This window comes from Sinohyriopsis cumingii, chromosome 9, assembly GCF_028554795.1.
Source record: "Sinohyriopsis cumingii isolate HCF-2022 chromosome 9, ASM2855479v2, whole genome shotgun sequence".
NCBI lineage: Eukaryota > Metazoa > Mollusca > Bivalvia > Unionida > Unionidae > Sinohyriopsis > Sinohyriopsis cumingii.
In genome coordinates this window covers 39,688,791-39,707,143 of record NC_142969.1, presented here as the reverse complement: position 1 = coordinate 39,707,143, position 18,353 = coordinate 39,688,791, and the positions used below count along the sequence as shown (strand labels likewise).

General features: G+C 34.1%; 1 protein-coding gene across 1 annotated transcript in view; it reads left to right on the top strand.

The window, feature by feature from the left end:
- The window catches only part of LOC149791598 (CLIP-associating protein 1-like), a 127,469-nt gene that overhangs the window by 75,677 nt on the left and 33,439 nt on the right, over positions 1-18,353 (top strand). The window contains exons 19-22 of the mRNA XM_089969458.1: positions 1,500-1,578; positions 10,383-10,526; positions 13,524-13,610; positions 16,987-17,108. Coding sequence (XP_089825584.1) covers positions 1,500-1,578; positions 10,383-10,526; positions 13,524-13,610; positions 16,987-17,108 — 432 coding nt within the window. The remainder of the gene's footprint in view (positions 1-1,499; positions 1,579-10,382; positions 10,527-13,523; positions 13,611-16,986; positions 17,109-18,353) is intronic.

Below are 18,353 nucleotides of genomic sequence, written 5' to 3'. Positions count from 1 at the left end.
TCACTTTTTTCATGACCAGTACAGATCCTTAATTGCTTCCAGTGGGTTTAATAAAAAAAAATGCTGTGATATAAATATAGGATGGCCAAATGGAAGCACTTTTTTAGTAATTCATCTGCATAAATGTAACCTGAAGACTGTAAGAATAATTTATTTTTAAAGTTCATCTTTCATCATCTATGCAGGCATTGTCGCAAAGTTTAATATATTTGTACACATCCTAAGGATTAGGTCACCTAACATTCAGATAGAACACGATGACCTTACAGTGATGTTATGTTGCAGTATCTTTTTACTGACACAGTTGCATAACTTGATTATTAATTAGCTCTACTTGTCATAGATAAATCAAGTTTATGGGTTGGTATTTTGTCTCTCTGTCAGAAAAAATGTGTTATTACTTCTCCACCTAAACTACTTGGAGGATTGCCATGAAACTTTACACACGCACATTCACATCATGGCCTAGATGATCCAAAATGAAATTGGTGCTGCTCTGACATCCAGTATGGCCACCATAGTGTCCATGTTGAAAATATTGTTATTGCTAATCCTCCTGAATGGCTGGACATATCAACATTTTCACTAAAAGACTTGAGGTATCTAGTTGTCCCTAAATGAATATGTTGTCTGTATGAACCACCACATTTGCCATCCTATAGATCGTGTTAATACTAATTCTCATACATGCATGGGTATATCATGGGGCTTTCACTGAAAGACTTCTTATGATGTTTAGTTGGTCTTTTTAATAGTGGTGCCAAATCTAACATCTAACACCATGGCAGCCATCATGAAAATGTTATCACAACTCCTTCTGAACAGAAGGTCATATTAATGTCGCTTGTTTTCACCAGAAGACTTCTCTTGATGTCCAGTTGGTCTTAAATGAAAATGCTGCAGATCTGATGTCTCATATGGCCACCAAATCAACGAAAATCTTGATATTGTCACCAGCACTCCTGAATGGATTACGATATCAACAGGGTATTTTTGCTAGAATAGTTCTTATGATGTCTGATGGGTCCTAAGTGAAGATGATACCTTTCAGACATTCAGTAGGACTACATCAGCCATTTTGAAAATTATTATTGCTTTTCATGCATGGATGCTCATGTTAACATGGGGTTGTCACTGAAAGACTTGTGATATCTAGTTGGTCCTGTATACAAAAAGTGCCAGTCTGATGTCCAATAAGGTCACCATGACAGCCATCTTGAAAATCTGATCAAAATTCCTCCTGAACATGGTCACATTGATGTGGGGTTTTATCCAAAAAACTTGCGCTATCTAGTTTGACGTCACTGAAATGCAGCTATTCTGATGTCCAGTATGGCTGCCACCATTATTGCAGTTCCTCCTGAATGGAAATTTGTATTGACATGAGGTTACCAAAAGACCTTTTTTCATGTCCACTTGCAGTGTTGTAAATGGTAAATAAATGCCACATCTATACTATGTAGTATCAGTCAGTATAGGACTTTCTCTTCTTTTTTCAGGGACAATTTTTCTACAGATCTCCAGTTTGGTATTGTAACCAAATTTATTATAGACCAAACCCAGTCTCCTAATTTAAAGGTATGTATTTTACAAAATGCTGCAGATGAAATCTTTGTTGGGTTTTTTTCTCATGTTTATTTCATTATTCCCTCCCTCAAGGGTGCCATTTTCTTTTTCTTGCGGGCATGTTAAAAAGATGGTCTACAAAACTTGCAGCCTTTGCTTGATAAGGAGCTTGGTTTTGCACCTTGATTTTGATTTCTTGAAAAATATGAAACTGTGTTCATAATCAAGTAGTCTTAATTCGTAATCACCATCCTATGTCATGGACATTCATAGACAAGCATCTTGATTTGTAATTTCACCATCCAGTGTATCAGAGATTCAAAGTCAAGTATTGATTTGTAATTTCACCATCCAGTATATCAGAGATTCAAAGTCAAGTATTGATTTGTAATTTCACCATCAGTATATCAGAGATTCAAAGTCAAGTATTGGTTTGTAATTTCACAATCCTTTGTCATGAAAATAATTGTACATTTCAATAAAGAAGTACATCAGTAATAAAACATTCACTTCTATATTTTGTAGGTCTTATATACAGATATTCATATATGAATTGCAATATTAACTATTGTAGTATTTATTTATCCTGTCAAGAAATTAATTTTACATGTCCCTAAATTTCAGAGTTATTTCGAATATAGCATATACATTGCAGTTACCATTGATGATGCTTACTCATCCTGTGTGTGTATTGCACATTTACCTGCTGTAAACTTAGCCATCATGCCTGTAAAGAGTAAAAACACATATTCATCAAATGAATGCAAATATACTTTTTTGTTGGCTTTGTTTACTCTGCTGATTGCTCTAAACATGTATCTACATCTCTATGCACAGAAGCAAAACTTTGGCATTGCACTGTCGCAAAGCATAGTCTGTTATATTATTTACACATGTCATGACTGAAGCATGTGAAACATCCTGAGGTTGAGTTTCACCAACGAATGACTAATTGCCACTGTCCACAGTTTCTCTTTTACTGCTCTGAAGTATATCCTTCTCCACTCGAACCATAACACAGTATTTTGAAGTTTCCAAACAGTAATCCATATCTGCAAATTCTACTGATGTCATGTCATTCAGAAATGGTTATTCTGATGTATGCATGTCTTTTCTCTCTCTCGATTCATGTCCTGAAGACTATCAGAAAAATACTCTTAGCAAAACACCTTTCGATAGTGTATGCCAACAGAGCATCCCACACAGACTTAATCCACATAATGGCATCCAGAACAGTGATAGTTTTTGCAGTATAGTTGTTCATAGCAGCCTTGTTTGGAACAGTTGACACTTTGCCTACATACCCTTCTAAGCAGTCATGGTTACAATGGGTTAAATCAAGGTCAGGGGTGTTTATCTCCTTATTAGTGATGCATTCATTCATAGCAGTATTAAAATGCATAATTTGCCTACAAATCCTGCTTACTGGCTGCATTCTGCAGTTGGTTGCTCATGACATTGCATTTATACAACAGAATCCATTTGTGCATTCCAGTTGTGGTTGTAAATGCAGGTGGTCACTCATAGCAGAGGTTGCACAAGACGGGTTTTACTGTTTTAGCTTTACATCTCACCTGATGTAAGAGCTGCTCAAACAAACAAAAAACAGGCAAAAACTTATCCTTGATCTGACCTGAATAAGGATTTGTTCCTGTAATTTTACTGTAAGCAGAACTAAACAAAAATGACCTTGTATCAGTGATAATGAGGTAGAGCCTATGCACCTTGGCTGGATTCTTGTTTAAATGGCTCTGACTTCTTCAGACAATTATTGGCTGACACATAGAGTTATTCTATCTGGCCATGATATAGGATGGTGAGATTAACACACAGGTTTGGTTCCTTTATCAAACATAAACAACAAGAGCTTATGTAAATTGATTCAAGCATTTGACATCAGTATTGGCATGCTGGTCTATGATAGGTCATTTTTTATTTGCATTGACACACAGCCTGGCCTATAATAGGCCATTTTTGTATTTGTATTGACACATAGCCTGACATCTGACAAGTAGTTTTTTATTTGTAATGACAAATAACTTCATCCTAATAACACTGACAGACAATCATATCTCATTACTTGCATCACTCAACTTTGAATTTGTTTACATATTTAAATTTCCAGATGAATGAAAAAATAGGAGTTCACTGTTTTTGAAACTTGATGGTATTAATACACTAGCTGGCAATTTTCTATGTGTTCATAATCAGAATTCAGTGCGACATGGTTAACTGTCATCCTTTCTTTGCTCCTCTTGTTAAGATTTAATATGTATTGAGAACTCAAAGTTCAGTTTATGTTTCTTTGAAGCACTTAATACAATGTTTCATAATGGTAATGTTGCTAATGATACTAAGAACTTAACCCTACATGACATACCGATTATTGCACAGGAGAAAATAAAATGTGAATTGATTCCCAGGGTAAGTTCATTTTGCTATTTCTTAGGTTTGTTTATTGGTGTCACATGCACATGGACAAAATTTAAACCCTTTATTAAATAGTAATGTTTGATCATTCTATCCTTAGTCTGTTTTTTTTTTTCTTTTCATGCTTTCTGACAGGCTAAGGTATATAGTCTTACTTTCTTTATGGACCTCTTTTGTCCATCTGCTTTCTGCTTACTGCTTCCCCAACCCCCCTCCCAATCAGTTCACAGTCCCTTACCATTTCAATTAGCTAGTCAGTTGTTATAATGTTGTAAAGTCGTGCACAAAATATTTATTTGTTTTTAAACTTTTAATGCTGTCATTTTCTGAGAAATGTTTATAATATAAAATATAGAAGATTATATTCATTTTATGTACAGGAACAAGATTTGCATTTTGACAAATTTGATTCATATCCTCTTTAATTTTTGTCTTCAACAGACAACCAGTCTCTGAGATGAAATTTAAACAGATTTAGTGCATTAAGGAAATTTCCCTGTTGTGCAGTGAAAATATCAGCACACTCAAAATATCGAAAAGATTTTGTACTTTGTATTGATTTTAAGCATTATGTTGATTAATCATATTCCACCTTGAGTCGTCCATGGAATTGGTTTATTACCAAAATATAAATGCATATAATTATTGCTTTTAAATTGCTGCCAAATTCAGACTATCGAGGCAAAGTGAAATTTAAATATTGTATTTTATTTTAAATCTTTAGTTGTAATGCCCACAGTTATAAAAAAAGTATTTTCATTAATTTTGTTTATATATATTTAGATAGATTAAATCAATTAAATAGTGCAGCCATTAATTGCCAGGGAAAAAATTCAAATTTGCTTTTTGAGGTTAGCTTTGCTTTCCATGTTAGAGTGTGTAGCATAGTTAATTTTGCCCAAGTTTAAAAAAAAAATAAAAAATTAATGATACATCTGCATATTGAATATAAATCAGATAATATGTACAATGGTAACCTGAGCATAATCATATTGTCCCAATATATATTAAGCATGTCATGAGAAAAATATAAAATATTGGGGTTCTGTTTTTTTGTTTGCTAACAACTGTTCAAGTTAGATTATCACTGTTGCTCTGTATGTTGAGAAATTGCTTGGAGTTCAAATCATAGCTTTTATAACCTGTTTTATTTTATATGATTGCACAAAAATCACTCAAAGTTTTGTGAGAATCCACAGCATTGACGTGATAAACTTTCTGTCTTGCCTGTAAATGGTGAGATATAAGTATCAATTTTTAGGCAGTGACAACAATGGTTTCATCATCATTGCAAATAGTGTTTAGGTCCTTTGTTAAAGTTTTGATAGTTTTTTTAATATAATCTGTATTAGATGATTCATTTAAGAAAATATTTGGTCATTCTTGCAACCCGATATGCCAGGATTCCAGTTGTCTCCCCATAATTGTCATAATGACATCCACAGGTGTAACAGCACATTCTGCGGAACACATGTTCCCTAAACTTGTCCCAGTGACCATTGATTATAAATCCCTTTTTAGGGTACTTTAGTATAATCTGGAAGTTATTTTTCCTTATTCAGTTGTTTATTTCTTCTTCTGTTTATGGTCATTTTTGTATCTGTTGTAAAGCATATGCAAAACATGTATCATGTTTCAAATGGCAAAGTATTGGCATAGACAGTAATTTTTTCAAATGGCATAGTATTGACATAGTTGAAGAGATAAACTTTTGCAGTTTTACACTTCAGTGTACAGTTATGAAAGTTTGTGGTTATATTCATGGAGGTTGCAGCTCATCACATGATAAAGGAGGTAGTTGTTACCTAGTTTTTTTGATTCTCCAGTAACTTTGCTAGGTATTTTGAATAAGCCTCCCTTGAATAGGCGAGACAGCATTCTGCAGAATTCTTGTTTTGCTGCATGAGTGAAGGTATGTGTACAGTATGTTGTGTGGCAATATAAAACAGCATCAAAATAATCTGGAATATTTTTGTAGAATTTATAATGTAGAGAGGTAGGGCTTGAATTGGAACTTAAGTTTATAGTCTGTAAATTTTCATACCCCATATTCTTGTTTACAAGTCCAGTCTAGTTGCAAACTGAATAGATCCAGTTCTGCCATATTATAATTCACCAGGAGATCTGAGCATGTGCAGTTTTGTTACGTGTTATCATTAGAACAAATAAGACATATCCTTACCTGCCAGTACAGTATGCACTTGCAGATCAGGATCAATGTTGTATTTAGACTTGACTTATAAGCGAGTATGTAGGGTATACATATCAGATCACATATTACATGTATTCGTTATATACCTGCATGAACATATTTGTGCCATGGATGAAAAGTTGTTGTTTTTGTGTCACTGCCACATTTGTTTTTAGGCTATCGCTTATTTTGCTAAAGTTGTCAATCCCACTCTTTTTTTTTTTCTTTTAAGTTAATAAAGGTAGACAAATTAGGCATTTGAATTTGAATGTAGTGCAGAATGTGAACAGTAATTACCAGTGTATAAAAATATTTAACTCATACCAGTTCCATCTGAAATAGTAAGGTTGCATTGTCAGTTTTCAGTAACATGCAATCAGCTCAGAATTAAATTTGGTAGGCAATATGGATAGGTTGCTGTCATATTTACAGTGTAGAATCAGTTTGCATTGCCTTTTTAGTTTTATACACCTCTTCATCATTTTAAAATCCATGTTAAGATTCATTATCATGCCACAAGCAGGCAAGACAAAGTATGTAAACCAAATGACACAAGGTCATATATTATATACATATATATGAAGTGTGTATAGATTTTATCCAAGTGGAGATAATTTGAAAATGCCAAAGCAGACATTGTCATTTGGTCACACATATGCATAACTGACCAGTTTCAGAGCTAGCAATTTTCATACTTGAATTCTCAAAGTAAACTTCTACCTCCCCATGCCACTGTTTTGTAGCTGGACATTGTCATTTTTGGTTCCATCTCAGTATATATTTAACTTTAAATTAATGAAAAAGTCAGATAAACAACCTTTTTAAAAAGTTCAGAAATGCAAAATTTTCTTTATTATTATTACTTCAAGGTGTTGTAAGTTTTGGTTTACGTAAATAGTGCAACATTTTTGTTGTCACAGCTCATTAGGATGAAAGATATATTATTGTAGTTTCATCATAATTCTTGTTTCTAGTTTCGTATGTATTAAAGAAATACCAGAGGGTTTCTTTTCAGTATGGTATAGAAACAACCGGCATAGAATTTTTCTATTCAGGGTCTGTTCTAGACCTGTAAAATTGGGCGTGGGTTGGATTCCCCCCTTCATTTCATAAAAAGGGGATTTTTTTCTAAATAAATGAAAGATTTTATGAAGACATTAAGGTAAACAATATGCATGATTTTCATGCATCTGGCTGAGGATTTTTTGCATAATTCTTTAGAAATTGGCATGAATTCTGAAATTGTGTATACTAGGATAGACCCCTTCAATTTTCTTTAAATTGTTATTTGGTCAGTGGAGACAAATAAAAAATTCTGTTCTTAAGGAAAAGTTTTAATGTCCCAAGCTTGTAAATGTTGGCTTGACATTTGAATGAATAAGCAAACACACACACTTTAACAGAAGTGTATAGTGGTGTTGGTGCCATGTAACATGTTTTATTTTAATCTAGAGACAAATCATCAGAGTTGTTCTAGAGACCATGCTAATGAAAAAAAAAAACTCACAGATTATAGTTATTGACAAAGATTTATAAAGAAAGGCTGGAAATTTGATCCACTTCCTGTTTTGCCTTTTTCAGTAATCATAAAGTGCTTGAAAACTTTGAATTGTTGGAAAGAAAACTTAATGTCAATGATCCAGATGAACTTAAAATGTTTATTTGATTGGGATGTTTTCATTACATGGTGAGAAGGCTTATTGTTTTAATTTTGAGCTTCTCTTAGATTCTAATTTCATTGAGTAGCTGCTGTCGGTCTTAATAGGGCATCACTCTTTCATGCAATTTGGATGTGCTTCACTTATTTATGTGGCAAAATTCCTTGAACTTTCTCTCGCTCTTGCTCTCTGTCTCTCTCTCTCACACACATTTCCCAGGGGAATACTATTCAATATTTTTTAAATTAAAATATGCTTTAGCTTTCGTGATAATTTTAAGTCCTAACATTTTGTATGGCACAGCTTAAAACAGCAGGTACATTCTTATTGATTATACAAACATCAAGTAAATTCTTAGTGATTATAAACTGCTCCGGTGTCCTAGTGGTTAGAGCATCCGCCTCAGATGCAGGAGGTTGTGGGTTCGATCCCCGGCCGAGTGATACCAAAGACATTCTATTTGTTTATACAAACAGACCTTTACTTAAAACATCAGGTACTTTCTTATTGCTCATACAAAAATCAGGTACATTCTTATTGATCATACAAAAATCAGGTACATTCTTATTGATCATACAAAAATCAGGTACATTCTTATTGATCATACAAACATCAGGTACATTCTTATTGATCATACAAAAATCAGGTATATTCTTAATGATCATACAAAAATCAGGTCCATTCTTATTGATTATACAAAAATTAGGTACATTCTTATTGATCATACAAAAATCAGGTACATTCTTATTGATCATACAAAAATCAGGTACATTCTTATTGATCATACAAAAATCAGGTACATTCTTATTGATCATACAAACATCAGGTACATTCTTATTGATTATAGGCACTGCTCCAGTGGCCTAGTGGTTAGTGTTCGCTCCAGATGCGGGAGGTCATGGGTTCGATCCCCATGTTAAAAGTTTTAAAGTGATGTCTAGTACTGGGACATCATGTTACATGTCTGCGGCATGATGCCCCAGAACTAGACATCACTTTAAAACTCTTACACTGCAGACATGATAGCGATATGACTGGAAAATTGTTAAAGCTACATTAAAAATCTAAAAATCTAAATCACACACTTATTGATTATACAAACATCAGGTACATTCCTATTAATTATAGAAACATCAAGTACATTCTTATTGATTATACAAACAGACCTTAAAACATCTGGTACATTCTTATTGATTATACAAACAGACCTTAAAACATCAGGTACATTCTTACTGATCATGCAAACAGACTTTAGAACATCAGGTACATTCCTATTGTTTATGCAAACAGACTTTTACTTAAAACATCAGGTACATTCTATTGATGATACAAACAGACCTTTACTTAAAACATCAGGTACATTCTATTGATGATACAAACATACCCTTACTTAAATCATCAGCTCCATTCTTGTTGATTGCACAGACCTTTTCTTAAAACATTAGGTACATTCTTACTGATTATATAAACATCAGTTACATTGTTATCGATTATACAAACATCATGTACATTGTTATTAATTATACAAATATCAGGTACATTCCCATTGTTTATGCAAACAGAACTGTATTTAAAACATCGGGTACATTCTATTGACGATACAAACAGACCTTTACTGAAAACATCAGTTACATTCTTTTTGATTATACAAACATCAGGAACATTCCTATTGTTTATGCAAACAGACTTTTACTTAAAACATCAGGTACATTCTATTGTTTATGCAAACAGACTTTTACTTGAAATGTCAGGTACATTCTATTGTTTATGCAAACAGACCTTTACTTGAAATGTCAGGTACATGCTATTGATGATACAAACAGACCTTTACTTAAAACATTGGGTACATTCTTATTGATTATACAAACATCAGGTACATTCCTTTACATAAAACAAAGTGATAGTCTAAATATATGCTTTGCCTTTTAGCACATTTTTGTTGCAAAAGATGTCTAGCAATATGGAATAGGTTTGGCAAAATTTCAATTCTTTGCATTTTCTACAAGGTCCTATAAAAACACTTGTAAGTAAGCTACAGGCTGTTTATGTTTAGTCACGTTTCTCTCCTTTGATTTGTTGTGAAGAATACAAATTATTTGGCATCTAATTTATAATGAGCAGTACAATTTTCAATAATTTGTTGTGATTGTGCAAAAGAAAAATTGTTTGTTGCAATTTAAAATTTTATTTCTCAAGGCACTTCTTGCAGTGTAATTGCTTTTTCTCTCTCTCTCTCTCCTATCTCTCTCCTCTCTGTCTCTCCTGTCTCTCTATCTCTCTGTCTCTCTCTCTGTCTCTCTCTCTCTCTCTCTCTCTCTCTCTGTGTGCTTTGAATCTGATTGAAAATAACTTTGCATGTGTTAAAGGCAATGTTTGCCTAAATGAACTTTGGAAGATTTTTCGTGTTTATATGTGGTACATTACTTTACAGTAACTTTTACTTGTTGCAGGGAAAGCTTGCAGAGTTTAGCTTCCTGAGCAGCACGTCTTTTGTATGTCAAAAACAGATTGATTTACCTCTCATTTATTTGTTCCAGGTAAAACTTGCCATGTTGAATTACCTTAATGGCCTGGTGCAGGTTATGGATCCTGCAGATTTTTCAAACTCAGCTGATGCCAGGCTGGTCATTTCCAGGATCATTACCTGGACAACAGAACCAAAGAGTGTAGATGTTAGAAAGGTATGATGCACGAGGTCTGTTGTGAACCTATTTACTGCTAAGTGCTGACAAACCCAGATCTTCATGTAGGTCATTGAAAACATTGTTTATGTCAACTTCTGAGTCAATAATACATGGTTGCAGTCATTAACATTGTTAACTAATATTAAAAAAAATTGTGTAATAAATGATTTTAAATTGTGAATTGATGTCATAGAAACATTGTTATAAGAAATTGTTTTACATTGTGAACTGATGTCATAGAAACATTTTTGTTATAAGAAATTGTTTTACGTTGTGAACTGATGTCATAGAAACAGTATATAATGATGGTTTTTATTCCGAGTATGAAGTGAAGAAGACTTTAATCCCTGTGCCTTGTTTGGTTGAAGATATAAGTTGTTTCAACAATAATCATCAGTTGTGACACAGCAGACAACCCTTAATTCATTCAGCCCCAGCACTGTTATCAGTATTACTGCTGTTATGCCCCAGCAGCGCTAAGCTGTGTCTAGCTGCTTGTGCCCCAGAGAGTTTTTACTAGTTTGGAAAATTTTGTAATCATACACATGCATTCACTCTTACCATAATTTCTCTTCTTATAATCTAATAAAATTTTCACCAATTATTCCAAATGAACTTGTCTACACAGTGATGTATTTTTTCCCTATTTGTCCAAGTCTTTCACAACTTATTTATACACTATTTACAGAATTATGTGCAATATTTTTAGAAATATGTCATCAGCCCAATCATCATCGCTGTCAGCATCCTCATCTTCTGATGATTCAGTCTCAGAAACTTCTATGTCCGAATCTAAATCTCACAAAATATCCAACTGCCAAACATATCTTTCCTCTGCTTGCTCAATATTTCAAGATCAGACCCAAGAAACTCCTCAATTTAGCTCTCATCGGCATCAAAAATCACTCTTACGTCCGCCATCATTTACGATTTTACATGAACAGAATACGTGTAGTGAAACTGCTCTCATTTAATAATCCTTGACTTCTGAACAATTCAGATTTGCACATATGAAAGTAAAATCATTTCTGATTGGTTTAAAATTGGTCTTTTTCTTGGGAAGAAAAAAAACATTTGTAACCAATCAGAGACATTGTATCTAACACACATTCACCACGACTGGAGACGGGATCAGCCATTGAATACAGTAAACAAACCATGACTACAGGCGGGATTGGCCATTGAACGCAGAAACCGGATCACATGTACAGACGGGATTGGGGCCGAATGAGTTAATGCTGTCCAGCTGTACTAGTCATAGACCAGAAGAGTGTGTAGGATGGTCTGTTGTCTGTTGTCCATTAGTACAAGAGTGTTATCAGGACCCCAAACAAACTATGGAGAAAATTGTCTTAAAACTTTACACACATATTCATACCATGGTCTGGTTGGACCTAAATGAAATATTTTTGCTTGGATATCCAATATGGCCACCACAGCAGCCATTTTGAGAATCTTGTTATTGATACTCCTATTCAATGGATATCAGAATGGGGTTTTCACCAAGAGACTTCTTATGATGTCTGGTTGGTGTCTTAAATGAGCTGCTGTTGCTTCTTTTGTACATAAAGATGGTGTGAAGCATGCATACTGATAAGCTATAAACTTGTTCTATTTCACCACGATAGAGATCTTGCCTCCTTCAGAAGTCCGGCAAAACATTCCCAAGAAGCTTACTTTGTGTTTTCTTTATTTAACAACAAATTTCATAGAAACCCGACTTAACACTGACCAAAATCTATTGCGTTACTGTGAGGTTTTATTGTAATGTTTTTGTCCATTGAAGTGATAAACTCTTAAAAAGATTTGTAAATACCTGGAAGATGCTTTCTCTTTCAGGAGAAATTTTTGTGTCACCTAGTGGTAAAGTCGGGTGGGCTTGTGGTATGACCAGCCATTAGACAATCATTTTGTTCTGTTCATCAGTATTTCTTTGCTTAAAATATTTCTTGAAAACCACTGGACCAGATTCAGCCAAACTTGGCACAGAGCATCCTGGCATGAAAGCCTTTCTAGTTTATACAAATAATGGTGATCCACAATCAAATAAACTGCCAGTACTAAAGTTATAAAAAAAATTAAATGATTCATTTCGAAAACCAATATCAGATTTGAGCAAATTTGAAAACTTTCTAGGCATAACACTTTATATTTGTACCCAAAACATGATCTGTCATCAAATATAACTGCCATTGCTAAAAATAGGAAACTTTACAATGATTTATCTTTAAAAAATTACTGATCCACAGTCGAATGAGGCTTTTATTGCTAATTGCGGGAACTACCGGTAGTTCTACTCAGTCTTCCAAGCCAGTTTTAACAGATTTTGGTTGAAAGCATCTTGGCATGAAAGCCTTTCAGGTGTTTATAATGAGCCCTAATTGTCATCAAGTATGGCTGCTGTTATTTAAAATCTAAAACAATACTTTAAACTTATTCTGAAAAGCTGTTTAACAGATATGACCCAGTATGACAGAAAACATCTCCAAAGATGAAGTTGTTTTTTTTTTACAAAGTTGATTTGCAGTCAGATATAGCTGCTGTTACTCAAGAAAGAAGACAAAAACATTTGAGACCAGACTTGACAGAAAGTGTTCATTCAATTAAGGCCTTTTAAATTTAGACATTTGATACAATCTGCTGTCAAATTTTGGCTACTATTTATAATGGAATGTTTACCTTAAAACAAATTCTTCACAGCTAAATAAATAGCAGAACAGAATATGATAGAAAGCATACGGGCACCTAGGTCATTCAAGTTTATGTAAATAATGGATATTTGTCATCAAATATAGCTGCTGTTACTAAAATTAGAAACCTGTAAATGTCAATGAGCATCATGCTTACCCAGATTTATTAGCCAACTGTCCTTGCATTTGTCTGTTAGGAATATGTTGCCCAATTGAGCAATTTCAAATCCACCTTACCCTCATGTTTTTGTTTTTTGTTTTTTTTTCTCCAAAGTTTTCTCAAGTATATGTTTCTTTTTTCTAGGCTGCCCAGTCTGTATTAATAGGTCTCTTCAATTTGAACACTCCAGAGTTTTCCATCATGTTGTCTGGCCTTCCAAAGGCATTCCAGGTAATAATTTTGTTTTAAATCTACATAGCTTTTATAGTTTATTCTGTTCAAAATGGCATCTGTTGCCCTTCTTGCATCAAATATTGTTGTCCTTGTTTTAATTACTGTTTGGCCACAGAAATTTGTTTAGGTTGAATTTTGAACAAAAGAACCCATTTTATCGATTTGAAAATGTGTCAAATGATAATAATATGTGCACACAGATTTTCATGTTCTTAGCTCTTCCTCTTACCCATAGACATTTCCATTGAATTGTGATTGCCATGTTTGCCATGGGTTGCAACCTATGACTAATGGAAGTGACCTGTTTGCCATAGGTTGCAACCTGTGACTAACTGAAGTAACCTATTGCAATGGTTTGTATCCTGTGACTAATGAAAGTAACCTGTTTGCAGTGGGTTGCATTCTATGACTACGGAAGTGACCTGTTTGTAACAGGTTGCATCCTGTGACTAATTGAAGTAACTTATTTGCAGTGGGTTGCATCCTGTGACTAACTGAAGTAACCTATTTGCAGTGGGTTGTGTCCTATGACTAACTGAATTAACCTGTTTGCCGTGGATTGTATCCTATACCATAGTAGATGATCCTTGTAGTTACATAGGAGAGGCCATGTTGTTGCTACACCAGGGTTAACACTGCTCTGGTCTCGAGTTCATGTTACATAGACGGTCAACAGCACCCAGTGATCAATCAGCTAGACATAGCTAGCTTCAGAGACTAATCTCAATGATTTCAATATCCATTAGTTTTCTCAGACTTTGAGATCACCATTGCAACTAAAGGAAACATATTTTGTTTTGTTTGGAACCATACAATATACATGACCTATGAGGTCAGTGGCAAGGGTGAAATGAGTAAGGACTCTACTCTACTCTATCATTATGTGTAGCACCAATATAAGAAACACCATAATCAGCATCAATCTCTATCCCCAAGTTAGGCAACATGGCCAGTGGGGAACACAGGTGATAAAGTAATGTTCTTTCATTATAGAAAGAGACACCAGACAAACTGTTGTGATAAACCTGGTCTAAAATGGATCAGAAACAATTGGACCAATGATTCAGAGAATCAGTTGCAAATTAAGGCAATTGACAACCTTTTCACATCATAGAATCTGCTGATGAGAACCAGAAAGTAATAAAACTGTAAAGATTTTCATTGCCAATGCCCATCAGGGTCTGACAGAGAGAAAAAAAGTGTTTAAAAGTTCACTTTGAACCAATTAAATCTATCATGCAGCAGTAAAGCTGACTTTTTTAATTTTCTCTACTTAAATTAGCTTGTGGAGATATCTATCAAGGTATCTATGCATAAATCTCTGGTTTTGTGCACACTGTCATCCCTAATCCTTGGCAGTGCTTTAACTGCCAGGAATATACGAATACAAAGGTGGCTGCCAGAGAAAATCAGTCTGCGCTAGATGTGAGCAGAAAGGCATGATTGATCAGCATACAATGAGAATCTAGTTTGCAGCTTGCCTGAGTGACTGCTGCTCTTGCTCCAGATACTGGCACAAGCAAGAGAAGAAATTACAGTGGGTAAAACATTAGAAAGGCCTGAGCTTCTATGTGCAAATACAGCTAAAGTGTAGATGAATCCTTCCACAAGTTATTTCTGTACCCAAGTATTTACTTGGTCAGAGGGCAAGAACATGCAGTCACCTAAACCATAAATGAAGTAAACAAATGCAGATAATCAATCTAACAGGTGTCAAGTAAAAACTCCAAAACTATTTGTGAGAGACCAGCTTGATCTAGCAAAGAAAAAGATTAGCAAATCTGCTGGCCCCAATGGTCAGTGTAACAGTGTGACAAATAAAAACCCAACACCCCTAGGAAAACAATGGGTTACACACAACCCACAAATAGCAGCAAAAAGCTGGTACTGCTGATAGTGTTTTCTAAATGCCAAACAAAGGGCAAATTAAAGAATCAACTAAACTTCTGCCATCAAGCTTCTCAGTAACTCTGACTAGAAAGTGTGGAAACTTGAGATTTTACAGATATCATGCTAGTGAAACGTCCCAGATGTCCCATACTTCCCATATTTCCACCACTTGCAGAATATGACTGACACCATAATACTTTGGAACTGACATAGATTTGGCAGCAAATATTGATGAACAACTCTTTTTAAAGAACATGACCAGAAAGCTGCCTGCCTCCAGGAGACCTGTATGAAAGAGAAGAATGAGATGTAACAACTTTTCGTATCATGATTAGACCGCTGGAGGAGTGTCCATTTGTAATCCAAATTCCACAGCCAAATTAATCACAGCACAGCACAGTGTGGCTATAGCTGTTCACATGTCAATACAAAACTTTGCTCATTATGTATCATATGTACCTGTTTATAAGTTGAGTCAAACTGCAAACGACAAAGATCCTGATCTGTTGTAGCATAATGGGGTCAGTGTTGTTTGTTCTACTGATTACTCCTGACAAACTGTACTGACCCAGATCTGCAGGTGCATTGTGCATTGGCAAATCTGGGTCTGTGAGGTTTGCTGTTTGACTCACCTTATAAGCGAGTTATATACAGTATTCCTGCAAACACTTCATTCAAAGCATGTCGTGTTGAATAGTTGCAAACACCTTTTGTTCTGCTTGCCGGCTTATACAGACACCATATACTTTTTATTCCATTCAGTAAGGTAATGAACCTTTTGAAAAAATTTCATCCAGGAAAAACCTGGAAAAGACCCAGAAATGTTTGTTTCAGAAAGTGTGGAAACCTGCTTATAAAACCTTAAATTTTACAACCAATTAATGTTCCACCTCTTACAGAAACATTATTTGCTTGTAGATCTGAAACTAGTCTTCTGTACTGTTGTCTTCCTAGTCACAGTGATATTAAAGACAGAGAAAGGGCAGAGAAAGTAGCCATGAATTCTGAATGGAATACTATATTGACTTCAAAAACTTATATAAATCAGTGTGTTCTGTATACTTTGACAAATGTGTGGAATTGAAAACTACATGAACAAGCTTTGGAACATCAAGTCCAGCACTGGAAAGATGCATTACTCATATAGAAAAAATAAGAAAGATCTAGTGGTAATTTACATTACCCAACATACACATACCTGATATTTTATAATCTTTTAAAGAATTATAACATTTTACCAGTTACCTTTTATATGTTTACATATATATATATATATATATACATATATATATATATATATATATATATATATATATATATATATATATATATATATATATTAAGAATGGTTTATTTTCCAAATGTTCTTTTGTAATTATGTATCATTATATATTTAGAACTTAACATTTAATCAGCTACAAGTATACATTCATGCCATTTTAGAATTTTTTTTGTATAATGTGATGTGATACTCTCTTTTTAGGATGGTGCAACAAAGATCCTTCATGTACACTTACGTAGTGCAAGCAGTAGTGAGCCTGATGTTTTAGCACCCAGAAATGTAACTAGTCCAGAACCAAAGAACAAAGGTCGACCATCATCACGGTAATCAATCATTGCTTCTTAATGCAGATGTATAGACTTTATCCACAAAATAGATATTTGTGCTGTGAAAAAATATAAATTCAATAAATTGTACAGTCCATATGACAAATATTGAATCAAATAAAATTTGAAGTCCAAGTCAGTAAAACAAACAAACAAATAAAAAATATTTAAAATCTTATTTGTATTCAAGGCCGTGAATTACAGGATTTTCCAAGTGAAATAATTGTGATAATTAAATGGAGTAAATTAAGATGATTTCACTGCCATGTCGATAAGACAACTGAAATTCGAAGTTATCCGTAGTTGCTTATGTGGCCAAGTGGTAAATATGGCAGCCTCCTGTTCAAGACAACACGAGTTAAATTCATCATGGTGTAAATTATTTTTCACCCACTCTAAATTTATGCTATTCACTTGTTTCAAGCAAATATGCTTCACATAATATATGATAGGCAGTGAACTACTGGATTTTTTTAGAGAAATAATCATTATTTCACAGGAGAGATAAGTAAATTTTTTTTTTACATTTCATCAATAGACATGGATAACAGTTATAACCATGAAACTGGAAGTTAGACGCTTACTTAATCAGGAGAATATGACCACTTCCCATTAAAGAAGATGACTTGATTTCAAATCCAACAAGGCAAAAAAAATAATTTCTTCTTGATTTGCTATTATACTTTGAACTGCAAAAGAGAATTATATTACTGCTTATCTTACATACAGTAAATGTACCACAGCTATAATGTGAAAATCTTGATTTTGCTGAAGAATATCCTTATTCAGCACTCTACAGTTAAAAGGAATAAATTGTCTTGAATTCTGGGAAATTCTTTTGATCAGTAGAGCACCAGTCCCTTCAAGGGACTCTTGTTTTTTTCCAGGTTTTGAATTGGGGTTTTAATCATGTAATGATGAGTCAAAGCTGGTCATGTAACACAGACTCAGACCTGCCAACTCTTACGATTTTGCCGTAAGTCTTAACGAAAATTACATTTAAACTATGGACTTACCGGCATACAAGCAAAAACTATGGAAATATGATAGTTGCTGAAAAATCCGGATAATCTTTTCATCCATGTTTGATATGGATCCAGGTTTCATATTAGGATTAGTAAAATTAGGGAACCAAACTAATTTTACTGCAGCACCCCAGACGCTTAAACTGTGCCTATTTATTCATGCAAAGCGTCTACATGATCAAACTGTTGATTATAAAAAAAATTGAAATGGAAAGCA